Here is a 20,784-nt window from a genome sequence, read left to right as displayed (position 1 = left end):
CTGTGTAAAGCAGTCTTGATAAAGGCAGCAAGGCAGACGCATCTGAGGACGCGCTGTTGCTTCTCATGTTGATAGGGAGCAGTGGGAAGTGGTCCCTGGTCACGCTGTTAGAGTTTCTTCATTAGCCCTTGAGCCATACGGGTGAGGTAATGTCTTCTCTGAGATCCCCTACAAATGGTACCTTATATTCCATAACCTTTACAGTTAGGGACAGAAGAAATCATGCAGCTAAATGATTATGGACATGGGGGGGGGGGGGGGGAGTAGGGCCCTGGCCTGGGATACTGGTCCTAGCATCAAGTTACTCTGTTGGAACCAGGTCTGTCACGTTAATTTGAGGTAGTCCCACCCTCAGCTTCCAATGCCATGTTCCATGAACCTGAGCACCAGAAAGACACCTAGAAATAAGCTCTCCACACACCATCATAACAGAGCAGCTACGAAGGCAGAGATTAGTTGCACCTCCTATGCTCCATGTCTCAGAAACCCCAAATAAGAGCACTGGCAAATCCCGGGATCATTTACCCAGTGGAGGCTCAGATTAGAAGCAACACAAGCTCTGTGGCTCCTGTGCTCGCTCAGTGGGTGCTGCCAGGCTGCGGGGGTGGGGGGGTGGGGGGGTGGGCCAGTGGTGACTGACACGACATGGGGAAGGGACATCAGTGACAGTACAGGAGCTGATGTGGCAGAAGCAAGCACAAGGCGTCTAAGCTTGGGCATCCTTAAGATGCCCTGAGGTGGGGATTGCAGAAGGGCTTCCCCAGGGCCCCTGCCCCACAGGGGAAGGCATTCTCATGCTAAGTGTCTCAAATACTTTGTGTCAACAAACTCAGCTGAAGGTGAGGGAAGCTCTAGGATGTACGCCCATTCTGTAGACAGCTGTCCAAAGAAGAGCTTGCGGGTGATCCAAAGAACGACAGCGGGTCAGGCTTGTTGATGCATTTTATTGTGAGCTGGGGAGTCTGGTAAAAAACTAGAAAATGACCATGGTGTAACAAGGAACTTAAAAGGAAGAGTCGGATTGTAGCTTACATACATGGATACAGGAACAAATTGGCACAACATGTTAAACATTGTTCCCAACCCTGTTTACAGAAGGCGATTCTAATTTGGCTTGCTAAGGGAATGAGTTATGGCTGGGCTAACTCTTAACAGAAGACCTGCAGAGCATCATGCTAGGAGTCACACAGTGAGTTTCAAAGTGTAAGAGTTTCATATTAAAAACTGGGTAGAGGGAGAATGACTTGATTGTAGTTGGAAAACTAATACATTCCCATTTAAACTCTGTTCTACAGTCCAAGGCGAGTATAAATGTTAACAGAACACTGTTAAATCAAATCTCAATGCACGAGAACCAATTGCATCTCTACTTTAAATCTTATCAACTTTCCAAAATTTCATACTAAAATATATTATTGTATTAATACAAACTACAGTATTATACACTACACTGTGTAATAAATAAAGAAATATAAAAATAAGACACATAAATATAAAAGTTTTCTAAAACTAAAAGTACGTGTCAGTAAGAAGGGTATTAATACTGCCAGGCTTGAAGACGTACAGTACAAAAATGTTGCACAGATCTATAAACTAAAAGAAATAAAATAATACTGGTAGGTAAAAATCAGCTAATGCTGTTCATCAACTGGGTCCGTAATAACTAACATTTGGAAACGGTTGTGAGCCAAATACCAATGGCTTATCCATGTCTGACACGCAAGTACATGGATTAAGTAGTTTGGAGAATTTCCCTTTTGTTTCTGTAGAGATCTCTGAGAGTCAATCAACATAAAACGAATGCTGAGGAACCAAAGCATGGAATGGCCCAGTGCTTCAGCTTCGCTGACAGAGTCAGTGGTTTTGAGTTTTACTTGGGAATTTTGAAATAACACACAAATCAACAAATGCTAGTTATCGTAGGCCACACACTGAATGAAGGCAGTTAGAGCCTTGAAATACTGATGAGAATGGCACTTAGAGCACACAGGTCTTGCTTAAGGCCAAAGGAGACACCGCGCTTCCTATAGACCCTTCATAGCTGCTACCACGTACGCACACACAATCACGAACACTGATTCTGCGGACTCCGCCGTCCCCCCACATCAACACTGTTCGTCCCTGCAGTCAGAACTCAACGACAACCTTTGAACTCCATTGAAAATCACATGAGTAAGAAACTTCAGTTCTTCTCGGCTGCTTCCTTAAGGCTAGCAATGCATGTTAACGACATGGCATCTAACGTGAGCGGTCCTACCTCCTGACTGAATTGGTAGCAGGTAGCCAGCACAGTTTGAACTGCTTTCTACTGCTCTGTGAAGGGAATTCTGTAGTGCAGAAGTTCTCACATTTTTAAAAAAACATAATAAAATACTGAAGCGGATTTAGCATATGTTTACCAATAAAAAATTATAAAACTTCTCCCATTGTACAGCTTAAGAATGAACCAAAGTAAGAGTGATAATACTGATAACCATGCCAGATGCCCATCCAGCTTCCTGTAACCTGCTAAGAAACCTTGGTTTTCTGAGTCATTTAAGATTTCTAATCTGCTTCATGTTACAAACTTGTTCCTAACTTTGAAAACTGCATGAAAAATTACTAGGTTTGAGGTTCAGGCACACCCGGATTTTTTTTTTGTATTTTTTTTTTTTTTCAGTTCTGACATTACACAGTAGTGAGCAGGAACCACAGCAGAGGAGCCGAGGTTCCATGGAAAGCGTGGGTAATACAGAGCAAATTTCATTACCAAGTACAATTCCTTCTAGAACTCCTAGGCTTCATTTGTCTTCTCTTCAGACAGCTGCTTGCTGCTCTCGCTCCCCTTCTGCTCCAAGCTGCCTGCCTGCTGCACAGCAGCATCATCCTCTACCACACCATCAGTCTTGGCTGCTGCCTCATGCTTGGCTTCATCCACTTCCTCTTCCTCTTCCTCCTCCTCTTCCTCCTCTTCTTCCTCTTCCTCCTCCTCCTCCCCCTGTGGGTTTTCACATTCCTTTTCTTCCTGCAATTCTTCCATCTCTTTATCTTCTTCCTCCTCTTCCTCCTTTTCACTGTCTTCGTCCTCTTCCCTTGTCAAACTTTCTCTCTCATCCGAGTCAGCCGGTGAGGGAGATGCCTGGGCACCAACGAGCTCATTCGTCAGGACTTCCGGCCCCACCTCTTCCTGCTCTGTGCTGTCCCTTTCTTCTGCTTCTCTCTTGCAGTAGGAGTAGCGGTGATTCATGTGCTGGGAATAAGATCCCGAGTGTGAGAAGCGCTTTCCACACTTGTCACATTGGTAGGGCTTTTCTCCAGAATGTAATCGCATGTGTTCAATCAAATGATGTTTGTGTTTAAATGCCTTTTTGCAGATTCCACACTCGTGAGGTCTTTTACCTGCAAGGTAAGAATACAGCTATGAAACAAAATAGTGGCATAAGTAAATGAAGTACTTGGGAGCATGCAGGGACACTCAGGCTGTGGAACGCGGAGGCTACAGGTTCAAGCTTAAGAAACGGGCAGGTCCCCGGCTGGACTTATGACGACACTACGGTTTGCCATTAATGGTGAAAATCCATGGCTACCAACCACTTTGCAGACGTCATCAGTGCACATTACGTAAGGCTGAATGCCAAAAGCACAGACACCAGCGCCACACGGCAGATGTTTAAGGTGAGGCTCTCGCGAAGCATGGTGGCAAGCACAGAGGCGGGGAACCTGCTTCCTGTTGTATCTCTATGTGTCCTGTATCTCCTTACTTATGCAAATACACATAAATACACAGCGTATGGAGAAATTCTCTAGAGATTACAGTGTCTGAGATAGCTTTTGCCCTCGAGGGCAATCTTGGTCCTGGTGAGTAGGTATAGGTGTGGGCTTGAGCAACACTGCAGATCCACAGAGAGCGGCAGCTGGGGCACAGTCAGGACTGGCTGTTAACAACACCAGTGTCAGGAGGCGGTCAGCACTTAAAAATGCAGAAATGACTGTTGACATTTCTTTTTACAGCTAGGATGTAGTTTTAATTTTGATACTTGCTAGTATTTAACTCTTTTTTAAAGAATTAGGAGATTGTTCTAATTTTTTCAGTAAAAACAAGTAGAGAGCTATGATCCCAGGCCCGGTTAGAGAGGTACAGCATCCAACTCCAACCACTGCCCAAGTGTCACACTGAGGTGTATGATAAAACACTCGTCTACATTTCTTCTTACCAGAGTGAATGAGTTAACACAGCTGATAAAAGCATGAGAGAAGCTGGGTGTGGTGGCACGTGCCTGTAATTCCAGCAGTCGGGGAGGCAGAGGCAGGTGGATCTCTTATGAGTTTGAGGCCAGCCTAGTCTACAAATGGAGTCCAGGACAGCCAAGGCTACACAGAGAAACCCTGTCTCGAAAACAAACAAACAAACAGAACAAAGAGCATGAGTGTCTGACGCTGCAGCTACAATGGCTGCTAAGGGTCAGGAAAAAGATGCTGAGGGCTAAGAGTTCATGATGAGACCAGCCTTCATCGATCTTGTTGGAGAGAAACTGGTTGACGGAGCAGTTCTGATCAGCTAGGAGTCTGGTGCTAAACTATAGAAATTCTGGAATTGTCTGAAGACAATGCAAGCTGAGGTCAGTCATGGAGGGAATTCTCAGGCCACAGGGTCTCCTGGGCAGCAGGAACACATGCCCTAGAAGTGACCAGAATGGCTCTGGAGAGAGGAGTCAGGAAGGCCAGGTGGGAAAGCACTTTTGTGAAATCTTGGGATCAGCTGGCCTCTGTCCCCAGTGTAATCACTCAAGTCTGTCATTGGCAAGAGCAGAAAAGCAGCTTTGGGCAACAGGCAAGTGAGGGAGACCGACAGGAGCAAACCATCCTCTAGGATGCCAATGTTTGTTTTTCATCTTTTTAAATCTTTTTCAACCACTAACAATGTAGAAGTCCATACTTGGCTCACAGGCACCAGAGATGAGAGGAGCCTTGTTTGGTCTGCAAGAGGCTGTTTGCCAGTCCCTAGATCAGCCTAAGGCCTGTATATTTTGTGGAGAATTCTAGAACCTCAGGGCTGAGGGATCTTAAAATCAAGTTCAGCCTCTCATGCAGAAGTTCTTTCTAAAACAGCAAAGCTCTTTCTTTTGAAAACCTTGAGGTGACCAGGAGGCAAACCTTGCACTAGGACGGCTGGCTTGCCTCCCCGTCACTTTGGCCCGCTGCCGCCTATGCTGTTAGCGCAGCAGGAGCTGAGCTGAAGGGAATGAGTGTGCACAGAACAAATGCTTTGTCGCAGAGAAATGAAGTCATTTGAGGCTGAGCAGGAGGCCAGGCGGCAGAAGGGAGCGGCTTGGACACTACTTCCATAGGAAGATGTGACAAGTGGAAACCCATTCTGAGAACCTCAGATGTTATTTCAGTGTTTTTCCTGTGCACTGGGTCACAGGTACCTTTATAAGCTAGTGCGTGTGCCCCCTGACGTACCTGTGTGTTCATATTTGTGTCTCAACAGTGAACTGCTCTTCTGAAATATCTTGTCACACAGGTCACACGCATACATTCCGTTCTCTGTCTTCCGAGTTTTCTTTTTGGGTGGCGTAGAGTCAGAGTCGTTCTGGTCCTCCACAGTGGAGACTCCCTCTGAGCTAGTGTCTTGCCTTTCATCCTAAGGGAAAAAGATTAAATTTCAAATGTAGAGAAACGCAAAAGACAGGGCCAGTGAGACGGCCCAGCAGATCAAAGGCTGATGACAGAGTTGGATCCCCAGACTCACATGGTGGAAGGTGAGAACCGACTCCTATGAGTTGTCCTCTGACCTCCATGTATGAGCAGTGGCATGTCAAGCCCCCCCGCCCCCCCCCCACCAATAAAGAAACAAACATAGGAAAATCAGAGGATGCACAGAGCTGAGCTCCATGTTAGAGGTGGGCTTCCATGGGCACTCGCTCATGCTATAACTGGGTACAGAGAGACAGAAGTAGTGAGGCTGGGACAACATGGAAATAACTATAGAGGAACCGTTTCTTCAGCTGGTTCTGAGAGGCCACCAGGAGAAGCCGATCAGATGCGAAGCTGCCACGTTTTCTTTGTTCTGGAGATTTACGGTTTTATAGCAATGTTACAGAAAGGGTCACTCATTTCCAACGTTGCCAGTTACCGTATTTTTCATAAGAAATTCTGAGTTTCATTAAGTAAATATTAAGATGCTGTGTTTAGAAAATGTCGTAAACTGTGTCTTCCATTGTGGAGGTCTCTGTGCCAGCTGCCTTGGTTTTTCTCTGGACCGAAGAGCAGCAGTGTGGGAGGGTCTATGATTTTTACATGGGAGTAGCTGCCTGTTAAAAGGAACTCTTACAATTCTCAGAGTAAGTAAAATATAGCACAGTGCCTCAAGACTCAGGGAGGCCAGTTGGGAGAGGTGCTCTTCTCAAGGGAATACTCTTGCAGACAGCCTGCTGCAGGCTTTGCTCAGCTATGATCTTAGTGTTTTTCCAAGAGTCCCAGAATTTTTCCTCTAAGCCTGTCAACCTATGATAAAGCAAAGCCAGCCATCTGCCAGTGCGGAAGCGACTCCACTTCACAGCTCTTCAATATAGTCAGTCATGTGAAATGGTAAAAGCTCTGTTTCCCTTCAATTCAAACATGTATCAAGAAGGGTGGGGAAGACGGCTAAGCATAAGATTGAGTTCAGATCCCAGCACACATGCAAAGCCAGGTGTGTACGGTGACAGGCATCTGTAACCCCAGGCCTGGGGCATGTGTGAGTGTGTGTAGACATGCAGAGTGAAGACTCACTGGCCATCCACTTTAGACAAAATGGTGGGTGCCAGGTTCAGGGAGAGGCACTGTCTCAAAACAGTGAGTGAGGCATATAGTCATCGTGAATCTCTGGCCTCTCCATGCACACCCATGGGTGAACACACCTGTACAGACACAAGTTTACATTACACACACACACACATGCACCAGAAATCTAGTGTCCTGTCTTTGGTTATGGGGACATTTTCTTCAAGAATCACTACAATTGTGGCAGTCTTGAAGGAACACCGAGGCAGCATGGCATCCTGAGCAGGGTGAGGAACTAACTGCAGCTGTGCCTGCAGTAAAAGCAAATAGCCATCTCTGCGTATTTGATTCAATTAAAAATTGATGGCAAAGTGGTTGACATCAAGGCTACTGACATTGAGAGATTCTGGACAGTGAGAAATATAGCAACACAGTAGAGCTCTATCCAGAAACACAACAAAGCCATGCAAGCAAAACCCATCTAAAGAGGCAAGTGCACTGGGGCCCACAGCCATACCCCAGTAACTATGACTGGACTCTCTTGTCTGAGGCCCAGAATACTCCACTTAGCGAGAGCCTCTAACACAGGCGTTGGCACACGAAGCACTAGCCAACCTGTCTTGGCTTTATGGTGATGGGAACATGACTGTTTACTAATGATCATAAACAATGTAGAAACTCTCACCGATCTGCGAGTCTAATAGAAAACCAGAAATCTAATTATTGAGTAGTGTAACTTTTCTATTGTGCGTCTATGTTCAAGCAGGTCTCCAGCTGAGGTGCATGCACTGTTTTTCAGAGAAGAATACAGTTTCAACTATGGTTGATGTGCCCATCTCAGATTAGAAGCAAGGGATGGCATCCTGCTGCACAAGGAAAGCAAGCCAGCAAGTTCCTGCTAAACAGTTATGACAATCTGGCTGACTCCACAGTGCTGGAGGTTCCTTCACTAGAAAGCTAGTTTAGTGCTTTACTAACCTGGTTTCCATTTGGCTGGGTCACCTTCACGGGTGGCTCCTGCACTGCAGGGCTGACTGTAGCTGAGTACGTATATGCCACCTGGGGAATCAGAATAGTCTGCTTGTTGGCAGCGAGCGCACGTAAGCATGGGACACTGCTCTGGTCAGCAATGGCCACGATTGTGGGTAACTGGGCAGTGACTGTAGGAATAGCAATATTTATGGGGTTGGCACTTGGTGGGATTACATTTACAGCTTGTTCTGAGTCTGTAACACAGCTGTCCTTTTGTGGCTCCTTTTTTGCACAAGACAAGTTCAAGGGTTCTTCCTGGACAGAATAAACACTGTTCTGGTAAACACTACTGATAGTCGACCTTTCCAGTAACTCTCCCTGTTGCTTTGGTAGTGAGAGATCAAGAGGTTCTACTTGGGGCTCCTCCTGGGCACCCTCTGCCCCGCAAGAGTAGCCCTGCAGGTTCCGGGCTGAGGAGAGGTTTAGAGGCGATGGGGATGATGTGCAACTTCTGGAACCATTAATGGCTGGTCCTACTGGTAACACTGGAGAGCTCGTCATTTTGAGAGGACTTTGTCCACTTGGGCCGTCTTCCTGGGGCTCACTTCCATCTGCAGATGGAGGCTGTTCATCAGTTTTTGCGGGGGTGTTTACTGCACCCGTTTCTGGAGAGGGTGGGTCAGGAGACTGTTCTGGAATCTGTCCAGCTTGCATCTTTTCAAACCACGTTTTCACCACATCCAGTGGCAGGTTCGCAGACTCGGCAATCTTTGAGAGCTCCTCTGCATTGGGCTGCGCATTCAGGGCATAGTAGGCTTTTAAGAGCGACAGGAGGTTCTTTAAAGGTGGCTGACTGGGAGACAAATCGCCATCTCCGGCTGATGAGGCGGAGGCCTCTGGCTTCTCGGCTGCTGGGGCAGGGGGTAGAGGCTGAGCAGGCTCCGGGTCATAGTGCTTTAGTTCTGGAAGTGCGTTGAGGTCTCCTGGGCAGTCATCACACAGAAGACAAGTGCTATCATCCACAGCCCCATCAAAGCTTTTGTCCTTCTCTGATTTAACAGTCAGATCTTCTGGTAACTTTTCACTTTTGCAGCTGTTTGTAGGGGCTGGGTTTTCTTTCTTTAAATTCTGAGGAACAACCTGGAGTTGACTAGGCTGCTCAAGACTGTAGTTGATGATTATTTTGGTTGTTCCATCTTGATCAACTAAAGGAAGACTGATGGCAGAAATAACAGAATGGCCACCCTGTTGGATGGATGAAGCATTGGCTGCTTCTTGCTCTTTGGATGCAAGACTGGCTTGATTATTCTCCAAAACTTGCCGTATTATGTTACCATCTACTGCCACTTTAAGTACATTCTGAATGTCACTTAAATTGATACTTATGGGAGATACCAAACCAACTGTTGGCAGAACAACAGCTTGCACCACACCCTGAGGAGAACTGGTTGCCTGCAATTGGCCACCGCTGCTAAAAACCCCATTTTGTAAAGGGGTTGAACAGTTGATTCCTGAAGCAACCACTATGGGTTTGAACTCATAATCCACAGGTTCAGTTTTGATTTGGTTTACAGAAAGCGGTTCTTGAAGGGGCTTATTCTCTATCTTCTGTCGTATCTGTGGGCGCGTGGGACTGCCTGGTGACGCCGAAAGAGATGGTGAGGAACACTGAGATGTCTTGAGTCCTGACCTGGGCCTCCCATTCACAGGCATCAAGCTAATACACTTCTTACTGCTTATGTGTGAGCTATAGGAACCAGAATGGGAAAAACGTTTCTTGCAGTTTGGGCATTCATATGGCTTCTCTCCTAAACAACAACAACAAAATGGAGTCACTGAATCATTACAATTTCACATGGTCCAACAATAACAAGCAGCCATTTTAATAAAGCAAGACTCCCGGGTGTGCCCATGACACTGTTTTATTTACAGTTATCACTTCCAATTCAAAAGCTACAGGAACATTAGGAGCATGTACTGAATGGTGCGCTAGCCCAGCGGGACCCGTCATGTGTACACAGGATCCTGCCGTGCAGTCTGACTTCCGGCAGTGCTCAGATGGCCAACAGAACCACTCTAGTCTTTTTCTTATCCTAGTTCATCAACCTGTGTTAATGTGAAAATGCCACACAGGCGTCTGCAGAGAAAGAGAAAGAAATGCAGTCTCCTCTTGGACTTAGGAGGCATGCATGTCCTTGACTGATAGATTCCCATGTCCTCATGGCCCCGCTGGAAAAGTTCTGTGTCCACTGACTTTCCCCAGAGACCAGGCTGTCTTGTGGAGACTGGGGGTGCTAGCAGGTATGGTAAAACTTTGTTTTTATGTTCAAACATACTACATTTGGTTAAATCTAACATTTGTGCCAGCTGACAGGAAAAACGGTGTAAAGTCAGAGGAGGCCCTGCTGGTTGAGCCTCCCTTAGCATGCTGCCTAGACTCTGCAGTCCACAGGGTGTTTCTTCTTGGCCACCAGATAAGAGTTTGGGATGATATTTTGAGAAGTACCGAGCCTAAGGCAACATTGCCACATGAGCCTAATGTTAAAATGCTGATTCTGACTCTGTTACAGGCTGCAGCTCCAGGAAGGGGCCTCCCGGGTCTCACTGGCCATGACTCTTACGTGCCCTAGGGTGGGGTCACCTGTGAAATCTGGTGGCTCCTGGTGATCATGACAGCAGAACACTTTCCTTCAAGAGCTAAGCAGAGGCACTGAGGGAGTCAGTGTAAATGCTGCTGCTGCTGCTGCTGCTGCTGCTGCTGCTGCTGGGGGTCAAGGCCAAGGACCAGAGAGACCCAACTTATTTGGAGGGCCAGATACTAGAATTTCAAAGGAGCTAAGACGCCTCTTCGGACTTTCTCAAGAGTGCATTTGTCTATTTGCTTCAGTCTTTGCTTAAACTGAGGCAGGTGAGGCCTGCAGCCCCTACAGGATGCCTGGTGGACATCCAGGCTCTCTCTCAGCCTTGGTTCAGATGGCGGCTTCATCACATACCGCTTCCTCCGTCTTTCCAGCCTTGGTGCTTTGGCATGTGAATACAGACATGCTCTCACTGGGTTGCTATGAGATTATACAACAGATTTTCAGTGTGCTCCCTACAAACTGCAGTGTTCCCTTCAAAAAGCAATCTTACCAAGAGACAGGCTAAGGGCTGAGCCAGAAGATGCTGGCTTTTCTGCCCATGCCATTCCCTGCTTTCCTCTCTGACCCCCACATAGCAGGCTTTACTGTTTTTACAAGCAGGCCTCCAGATCCACTACTGTCTCCAGCTTCCTGCAGACTGAACAAATCAGGATCCTCCATGAGCTTTCTCAGGACAGGGCCTCAGGACCCTCACGGCTTCCTGTTCTCCCTCTGGGCACACATGCTGCCTGGAGCAGGGTGTGATGCTCAGCGTCATGAGATACAAGTGTACAGTGGCCATGAGGCAAAGGGTATGTGACAATGCAGTTCTGTTTGACATGGGGTCTAGTCTACCTCAGCTCAGTCCAACACTGTTCATGACTTGATAAGAGCTTTAATGAGGCACAGAGCTAATCTCCTATTTAGAGAAACAGGAAGGCAGACATGTAACACCATAGTGGTCAAGACCGTGGCCTGGAGCTGGGATATTGCTGACAGAGTGCAGGTCTGTCACGAACTAGCTTGATGACCTTGGAGAAGGTAATTAAGCCTATGCATCTCTATGAGGAAGAGGGTGTGTGTGATAGGGTGTATTTTATGGGGTTATTCGAGGCCTACAGAAGTAAATGCCAGCACATTCTACCTGTCATTTTCTTACTGCTCAGAATCACCTTGATACTTCACCATGGTGAGAAAGGATATGTATAGAATAATTGTTCTAAGCCTAAATCATTTGTTGGAAACCTCTTAGTTTCTCACTTCTGCCCACGGCATGACTTTTAGTTTGGTTATGGTACCAGCTTAACCTGGAGTTCTGTCAGAGTATGGCACTACTAAGCCAGAGGCAAACATTGAGTGTTTTTAGGGGCTGAGATAGGGGACTGTCACAACTTACACCAGCATGCTGAGTGCACGGAATCACTACGGCAGGACTTTGTAGGGAGGTTTGGACCCTGCGCAGGGGCACTTTTGTCCTCCCTGAGTGGAGACATGGGAGCTTCCGGGGCACAGCTCACCTCCTAACACAGCACACATCTGCCTGTTAGTGCACATGATCTGCCTGGGGTTCACAGCCAGAGCTTTATGGTGATGAGAACAGAGCAACAACCCAGGGCATTTTAGGAAGTGTAAAGTTTGGACTCTGATCCTCAACACATTTTAAAAGCTAAAGAAAAAAAACCTATGGGAAAGAAAATCCACTGTAGATGCTTTCTGAAGAGTGTGCAGGCCAGTCACTCTGACACTGAGTGCTTTGCAAGCTTCCTGTGTGGAGACTATAAGCTTTTGTTTTTTTAAGTTTCAAGTTATTATCTGAAAATTTGTAAAATCTAAAGAAAATGGGTTCAGTGAGCTGATTCAGAGGATACAGTTCATCAAGCCTGATGGCCAGAGTTTGACCCTGGGGAACCATGTTGTAGAAGGAGCGCTCCAACCCGCCAAGCCATGCTCTGACCTCCACAGTGTATTGTGGCACACACATGAATATATATAAACATGAATGTATACACACATGAATGTATATACACCCAAACACATGCATGTTTGCACTCTCACACACAGCACATTAAAAAAATGTCACAACAACAGCCTAATATAATAGTTTCTCAAATGTTTAGTCTCAATGTCTATATCTGGTCTCTTGGAAAGACCAGGAACAGGAAGGAGGTTGGCAGTGTGGTGCCGGGTCTTGGCTGGCACTTGGAGAAGCCCTGCCTTAAAGTCTTCCTCTGGCCAAGACCAGACTTTCAAAGAGCTTGTACATTTGATCTGTATCCAAGTGGATACTTCAGAGAAACACGTTTTCGAAATCACACTCGGGTGAAATATCAGTAGCCCCACTACTGAAGAATCTGCCTGAAAAATAGAAACCCTACCACGGTTTTCTATAGTCTTTAAAATAATTCTCATGATGTAATAAATGATATTTTCTTTTAAAAATTGTTTTTAAGTGCACTGGTGTTTTGCACACATGCATGTCTGTGTGAGAGTGTCAGATCCCCTGTGACTGAAATTACAGACAGCTGTGAGCTGCCATGTGGGTGCTGATAATTGAGCCTGAGCCCTCTGGAAGAGCAGACAGTGCTCTTAACCCCTGAGCTGTCTCTCCAGCCTCCATACTTTGTTCTTTATGATGCTCTAAGGAACATTTTCCATAGACCGAGTAGCAGGAAGGGTAGTCCCAGGTTGACTCACAGCATGACTTGCTGTGTGCATGCCTCATGGAGGAGAAGGTGAAGAGTAAGGCACCGCCACGCACGCCGAGGGGAGTCTTGTGTTCCCTGAGCTGGTACTCGCTTTTACGCATCAGCACTGGCTGCTCATTGAGATCTTGATGATGTGAACTCACTTCCTGACCATGGGTTTTGCTCACCAAGCAGGATTTCTCCATTAAAGGTCAATGTCTTGCTTTTAGGCCATTGTTTTGATCTTTGGGATTAGCTATGCACACCAGCTCTGTACCCCTGGGAGAGCTGACAAACGCTAATGTGAAACTGCACCATCAACCCTATCCAAGTTTCATCTTGATTTTGTTCTTTACCCCTAGTTGTAACATTTACTAACCCTCTTGTTTAGCTAATGTTTCAAACATTCTCTTGTACGAAGGTAGATTATTGACCATGAGTCAGTGCTGTTCAGTAGCACAGAGTCTAAGGACAGTCTACCGTGTGGGCTGTAAGAGAGCACCTATACTCTCCAGAAAAATTAAATAAGTGCATGAAGATAAATTCAAAGTTTCCTCTAAGGATCTTGGTTTGAGCATTTCAAGGAACAACTTTGGCATACTTATCACTGGACACGCAATTCCAGATGACACAGGACTGCCATCATCCAGAAGCCACCCGCCACCCGCCTGGGAGACACTTTAATCAAAACAACAGGCTTCACAGTGTGATGTGGGACCACTAAACTTTCTCTATGAGCTTTTGTCATTAAATCTAAAAACCAATGCAAAACTTGTGTGGAACAAAAAGCTGAGGACTCTGGGGAACATAGTTTTCTTTTAAATTTTTGTTTATGCTAAAACACTCTCCTTAAGCTGCCTGAGATCTCTGGGTCCACGCCCCCTCCATGCTTTCATTAAGTTCTTTTCTACTTTCCCCATGTAAAGGCTCTCTTTACTTATGCTATATTCAGACAGGAAGGTGGGGTCTGCTCTATTACATACTTCAGAGGTTAGACACCAATAAAGTATCATTTGACTGGAAAGCAGCGAGTGGACCTTACATACGTGCACCTGTTATGACAGGTTGACTTGTTAGCATGGATGCATGGCTGTCTGAGTGCGGCGAGAAAGCGCATACTCACCGCTGTGGATTCGTAAGTGCTCTTTCAGATGGTGTTTGTATTTGAACGCTTTTCCACACTCAGTGCACTTGAACTTACGGTTGCCCCCAGACTGCGTGACATGTCTCTGCAAGAAAGAACTGGTGTTTAGGTCCTCCATTTCAGGGAGGCTTCACGATCCGTCTGTCTCTTACAGCGTCATGAACAGAGGGCATCTGGTGAAAGTAGAGTGCTGCACATTTATTAGGATCCAGGGATGGTCTTGTCTGCACTCTAGATTACAGATAAAGAAGGCAAGCTGACTATAGCCATCTGTTAACTTAACAGAAAGGACCTGACAGGAGTACCAGGCCCATCCCAGGAGGATGGTTCTTCGATCTGATGATTTCTGAAAATACGTTCATTGTTTTCATATGTATCAGTTGTGTGTGCTCTCAGCTATTGCGTTTTTGTTCTGTTACTTCCTGTGTCCCTACTGCCTAGAACAGTCTGCCATACAACAGAAGTGAGCTATGTACTGAGCACACACCTTAAAAAGACATAGAAATGCTCATTGCGTGGTCATAGTGTGACCTCCTAAGGCCTGAGAGACCAGCACTCGTGACAGCTTCTGATCTCTCAGCCATCCTTCCTCACACTGGCTCCCACGTCACAGCTTTTTCATTTTACACCCATCAGAAAACTCCTCACTAAAGTGGGCATCATGGTCTTTGCACATGTTAAGACTGTTTTTATAGTGTTGCTTCAGCTTTGCCATCTGTCCGTTCTTTAGCAAGGGTCTGATACAGACCATGTTTACAGAACACCCTGGAGTTTCTCAGACTCAGGATACTTAGTATGGCTTATGCAAAACAAATTAGGTTGGCAAGGCTCTTATCGGAAAGGAAGGCTCATTCACAACCCCTTTCATGTCTGTAAGACTGCAGACATCTGCCATATCTGCACAGGACCTGTAAGTGCCCAGCGTGTCCACCTTTCTTGAGGCCACTGAGGGTGGGAAGGTGGCAGGCTCCCGCTTTCACTTACTTGCTCTCTTCCTGACTTGTGTGATGTCATATGACGCTCGAGCTGGGTTCTGTATGCGAAGGTGTAACTGCACAGGGAGCAGCTGAAGTTGTCTTCATTCTTCTCATGGCGGTACTTAATGTGCTCCTTCAGAGAGGTGAAGCGCTTGTAGCCTCTGTCACAGTATGGGCAGGTGAGCAATTGGGAAAACGCATCTGGTGTTCCTGGCAAGGGAAGGCACACGGTAACTGGAGGCAGTCAAGGAACATGGTCAGTCACTGCCTAATCCCTGGGCCACACGCAGTGCAGTCTTCACATTTGCCTCCACACCACGAAGGGTGGACAGTCAGTTCCATTTATGAAGGAGAAAATGTGACAATAAATACAGGTTAAGTACCTTAAAAGTTATATAGCAAGCCAATGATTAATTGGGCATTTAACCACAGCTTTCAGATCTCCCATAATTCTTCCCTTCTTTTGTGTGGTTAGCTGGAGAACACAAGTAAATTAGTATTGAGTTACGCAGTATGGGAGCCATATAGCTTGCACGTGACAATTCCATCGCTTGCTTGGCACTAACTCTTTTCATGTGAGTTACTACCATATGTGAGTGGTAGGGTTTCCAAGGTGTTCAGGGTGTGGCCACATGACAGAGTTCAGACCATAAAGGGCGTGGCAGACCCAGGGAAGTGGTGGGAACACCATGGCTGAGAGTCATGTCATAAGTTGGAGTACTTTGCCAATTATTACCATTTTGAGCAGTTTCTCCCATTTTGTTTTTCAGATTAGTTCATGAGTGATATTTTACTATAAATATACCCTCTACTTTATTTAATTTTAAATTCTTTTTAGAAAATAGGCGACCGGGGCTGGAGAGATGGCTTAGCACTACCATGCTCTTCCAAGGGTCCCAGGTTCAATTTCCAGCACCCACATGGCAGCTCACAACTCTCTGTAACTCCAGTTCTAGGGGACTCAACACTTCACAAAGACATACATACAGGCAAAACACCAATGCACATAGAATAATAAAATAAAATAAATAAATTATTAAAAAAAGAAAGCAGGCAACCTAAGGTGGTTGGCAGGACTCTCCAGGCGACTCCTCATAAGCACATGCTGCTCTCCTGGAGTGCAGGTGCACACAGAGTTGATGCTTCACGAAGAGCAGCCTGCAGATGAGAGACCGACCCGAATCTAGGTGCCTAGTCAAGGGTCCTGAAACCTCTACAAGCATGTGAAAAAGCCAGCTAGCTAGAGCTCTGAGCTCATTCTGGCCTCTTTAGCTAGGAGTCGGCAAGGCCACTGTGGTACAGAGAGTTTGCTTAGTGATCATCCTAACATGGGCTCTCCTCTTTAGGAGAAAACCATGTTATAGTTTGCACAGGATGATGGGAAACTAGTGTTTTGGGTCTGTCCTCTGCCAGAATGGCCATTGCACCTTACAGAGTTTAGGTAGCTATAATGCCAAGAGGCAGGGTCTGTTGCTGTGGGGCACACTGGCTCCTCCCCGTGCCAGAGAGCATGCACACCACCGTTGCCACGGACTGTCTTCATGTTAGTTCTTGTAATCAGCTAGTGAACTGTTCATGAGCTGGGAAATGGTAGGTTGCGCACGACAGCTGAATAGGAAGTTATTTCCATAAACAGGTAGATTGAATTCTCTTAAACATGAAGTATGGACTTTTTTCTTTTCTTTTCTTTTCTTTCTTTCTTTCCTTCCTTTCTCTCTCTCTTTCTTTCTTGAGACAGGGTTTCTCTGTGTAGCCCTGGCTGTCCTGGAACTTGTTCTGTAGACCAGGCTGGCCTCAAAGTCACAGAGATCCACCTGCCTCTGCATCATCCCCTCCCCCAAGGCTGGGACTAAGGTGTGTGTCACCACGCTAGCTCATTGTCACCCTTCTTTACTCACTGGAGTTCACACTGGACTAAAGCAGATCTTGAAAAGCTACCGGGCCCAAGTGTGTATGCTCTCAACCAGGCCACTATCTTTTACTTGCTGAAAGAGTAACAACCAACCAACAAAAATAACCAAACTCCTCCTCACTTCTGCCAGCAGCTGCCATCTCAATGGCAAGTGACCCGGGCACTGTAGGATCTGTGAGCAGCCAGCAGCTCAAGGCTGCACTGATTCTTCATGAGTACCTGGCAGGAGTATGTGCTTCTTGTGTTTCCTTCCGTAGACATATGACCCCACAATAGAGTAATAGAAAAAGAGTACTGGCTGGTTTTCTGTGTCAACCTGACACAAGCTAGAGTTGTCAGAGAGGAAGCAGCCTCAGTTGAGGAAATGTCTCCATGACACCCAGCTCTAAGGCATTTTTTTCACTTAGTGATTGATGGAAGAGGGCCCAGCCAGTGATGGGTGGTACCACCCCTGGGCTGATGGTCCTGGGTTCTATTAGAAAGCAGGCTGACCATGCCATGGGGAGCAAGCCAGTGAGCAGCAGCCTCCATTGCCTCTGCATCAGCTCCTGCCTCCAGGTCCTGCCCTGTTTGAGTTCCTGTCCTGACTTCCTTCAGTAATGAACAGCAACATGGGTGTGTAAGCTGAATAAACCCTTTCCTCCCCAACTTGCTTTTTGGTCACAGTGTTCCATTGCAGCAACAGAAACCCTAACAAGACAAATTGCACTTCCTTAACTTGAGAAAGAGAGCCAAGTGCTAAGCTGTGCTCACCATTTTCGTCATGGCCACTGGCTTCCGGCGTGCCCTGCCGCTGGTCCTCCTCGGGCGCCTCAGGATAAATGACGGCGGTGTCCTGTTGTTGCAGGAACTCTTCCACGTTAGGGTCATGGTTTTGCTCATTTTCTGCATCTGAGTCGCACTCGTCATCTTTTACTAAAAGAAACACATTCTCCATAAAAAGCTATTTGGTACCAACTTGTTTTAAAGTTTTTCTAAGTAAGAATTTACCTTGATAGGACATATGATCCTTCTTGAAAGTGTAGGGCACACACCTGAAAGCTAAAAATGTATCCTGCTTATTTTTGCAGTTTATGAAGTATTTGCCTTAGATTCAAGTGCTGGGACTGTCTGGAATTCTCAGGTCTCTGTTAGCTCTAGAGCCACACTGTGTCTCTCTTCACTAAGCACAACTCAGAGAAAGTGAGACTGGAGAGAGCCTTCTCACTTAGTGATGAGTCACGGGAATGATCCCTTCGCTGTCTGTGGTGAGCTTGCAGTTACGGTTGTGACATCTAAAGTCATACTGTGAGCCTGGGTCACTCTCACATACACTGTTCTCTCAGTTTAGTGTGTGATTTCCCAGAATGTAGACTTAGTAATCACCTGTAGTTAGACATCTGAGTCAAAAGGTATCAAATTGGCCAAAATGCTTCTCAGAACAAGCTATTCCTTCTTGGCATATGCCTCAATAAGCATTTACTTTAACATGGTGTATTGGCAGGGACATTTTTCCTGAGTTCAAAGGTTTAAGAGACTCAGAATGTGCTTCCTTTTGGCATGGTGACCCAGAATACCCTGGGATCTGTGGGCAGCATTGCTGCTCCATGGTCCCAGTTCCCTGCACTGGCCCCAGGACATAATCTACTCCATGCTGTGACTAATGAGTCCACAAGGGTCTAGACAGAGTTTCTCTGTGGAGCCCTGGCTGTCCTGGACCCAGGCCAACTCTGTAAAGGGCCCTTTCCTAGGACACGGAGACCAGACCCTTCTAACTCTTGTCTGAAGGGTGTTAAAGTGGTCTTGCTAAATCTTGTGCATAGTAGAACTGATGGGCCTCCTTAGGGTAGATCTTCATCTGAGATTTGAGAACTAATGGTACGGTGACAGCTGTCACCAACTGTTTGGTCTTTTCACACAGCTGATAAGCTACCATCTAGCTTTGCTTGTGCCCTGGGAATGGTATCGTTTAACCCATGGCGGCCAGCTCCACAGCAATTGGCCACTCCTGCACTGGGAACCGTCTTCCTTAGTCCTGTCAGTCACCATCATGGAGTCAGTGTCTAGAAGTGCAAGAGGACTCTTGGCAGAGGTGAGCCTGGCACTTCTGGTTCTCGTTCCTCAGCGCCATCACTGTGTGCTTTCTCAGCATCCGACAGTTCTAGAGCTTTGATTCTCATGGGATTCTTTGGTCTAGCTTTCACATACTGAAAGGGAGAAAATGGCACATTCCTTCTCTGTCCATACCCTAAGGCGCCAAAGGAGAAATTACAATGCTGACCAAAGTGACGTAAAACAAAGCCGGTCTCCCAGGTTTCCTTGTTTACATGGATTTGTGAGGTGTGAAGATGTGGCTGGAAGTGTGGGGTCTAATCAGGAAGCTGAAGCAACTATATAATGATACAGATGGAGGAAGTGGGCCACATCTTCTTGAGATGTCCTCATGAGTGGCACCCTAACTGCAGGGGCTGCTAGAGGGACAACGCATTCTCCAACCTCACTCTTAGGGCATTCGTCGTTAACTGGGATTTCTAAATAGCTAAGGAACTTCATGGCAGTGGCACCACAGCCTGTGCGGTTTCAGTTCATTCTAGATTCACTCATGAAGTGTGTGTGGATTTTGTTATCTTATAGGTTATATAGAGTTAGATTTGCCAAGATACTCAAACCTATTTTTCTCAAATACGTGTGAAAGATTTCAATTTATAATTTTTTTATTTTATAACATGGTAATACTTTCTATATCATAGTAAAAAACTACATATATAGCGCACACACACACACACACACACACACACACACACACACACACACACAGAGCTTCTGGAATACCCAGTTTTTAGATAGCGCTGACTTCTCAGAATCACACAGCCCACACCTTATGCTTCAGGAGGTTCTGTATGAGTGCACTGCGTGTCTACACTCACTCACCTGGAGACAGAGGTCTGCACAATCGTTTACATGATTCTTATTCTTGACTTCATGGTCTGTTAGTCTATACGAAATGTATTTATTACACATTTTTAACTTATAATTTACTTTTCATATATTTCCTACTGAAGAATTTTAAAAAATAAAATCCCTTAATATGTGTATAGACAAAATGTCTGAGCTGAGACACTGAGGGCATTTTCTACTCTCCTTACAGGAAGACTGTTCTCTGCAGACTGATGTGATATCAATGCAGGCATTGCTAAGTCAGGCTACTAGGTAGAAATTTCCTGGACATTGGGTGAAATAAAGGATTGGTCAAAGTATAGTACATGAAGAAAGACAAAAGGATTATTAAAATATACAGGCAAAATTCTGAAATTAATCATATTTCAATTTCACCAACCAAAAAGGTATCTCTAAGCCAATGGAGCAAAAATAGAGGCTCAGAATGAGCTCTGTTAGCTTCCCTGGTACTAGTGAAAATGAGTGAATGGTTCTAAGGTAGGATGGAAATTTTGTTCTTAGTACGTGATAAAGTGTTAAAGCAATTTGTTGGCAAATAAGTGTATCTTATGATGGTGTGCCCTCCTGAAGTTGTATAGAGAATTAACTCAGATAAAACAAACACACAACTCCCCCAATTATTTCATCTTATTTGAGAATAAGGTTATCTAGTGCTGAATGGAATCAGAAACACAGTTAATATCCCCAGGTGTGGTGGTGCACGGTTGTAATTCCAGCCTGTAGGACACTGAGGCAGGAGGATCATCATGAGTTCTAGGCCAGCTTAGGCATCCAAGTGAGACCCTGTTCCAAA

At 45.9% G+C, this 20,784-nt stretch overlaps 1 protein-coding gene across 3 annotated transcripts in view; it reads right to left on the bottom strand.

Moving 5' to 3' along the window:
* Nucleotides 1-785: 785 nt before the first annotated feature.
* Zeb1 (zinc finger E-box binding homeobox 1) overlaps nt 786-20,784 on the bottom strand; it is a 170,518-nt gene continuing 150,519 nt past the window's right edge. For all 3 annotated transcript variants that reach the window (XM_051151173.1, XM_051151175.1, XM_051151174.1), the window contains exons 3-8: nt 17,808-17,969; nt 15,150-15,352; nt 14,145-14,250; nt 7,723-9,524; nt 5,443-5,623; nt 786-3,378 (exon numbers count right to left, since the gene is read on the bottom strand). In XM_051151173.1, the coding sequence (XP_051007130.1) occupies nt 2,774-3,378; nt 5,443-5,623; nt 7,723-9,524; nt 14,145-14,250; nt 15,150-15,352; nt 17,808-17,969 (3,059 nt within the window). In that variant the 3' untranslated portion in view covers nt 786-2,773. The remainder of the gene's footprint in view (nt 3,379-5,442; nt 5,624-7,722; nt 9,525-14,144; nt 14,251-15,149; nt 15,353-17,807; nt 17,970-20,784) is intronic.

Source organism: Acomys russatus, chromosome 9, assembly GCF_903995435.1.
Source record: "Acomys russatus chromosome 9, mAcoRus1.1, whole genome shotgun sequence".
NCBI classification, from domain to species: Eukaryota; Metazoa; Chordata; class Mammalia; order Rodentia; family Muridae; genus Acomys; species Acomys russatus.
Note: the sequence above shows the minus strand (reverse complement) of the source record. Positions and strands in the feature narration are given on the sequence as shown.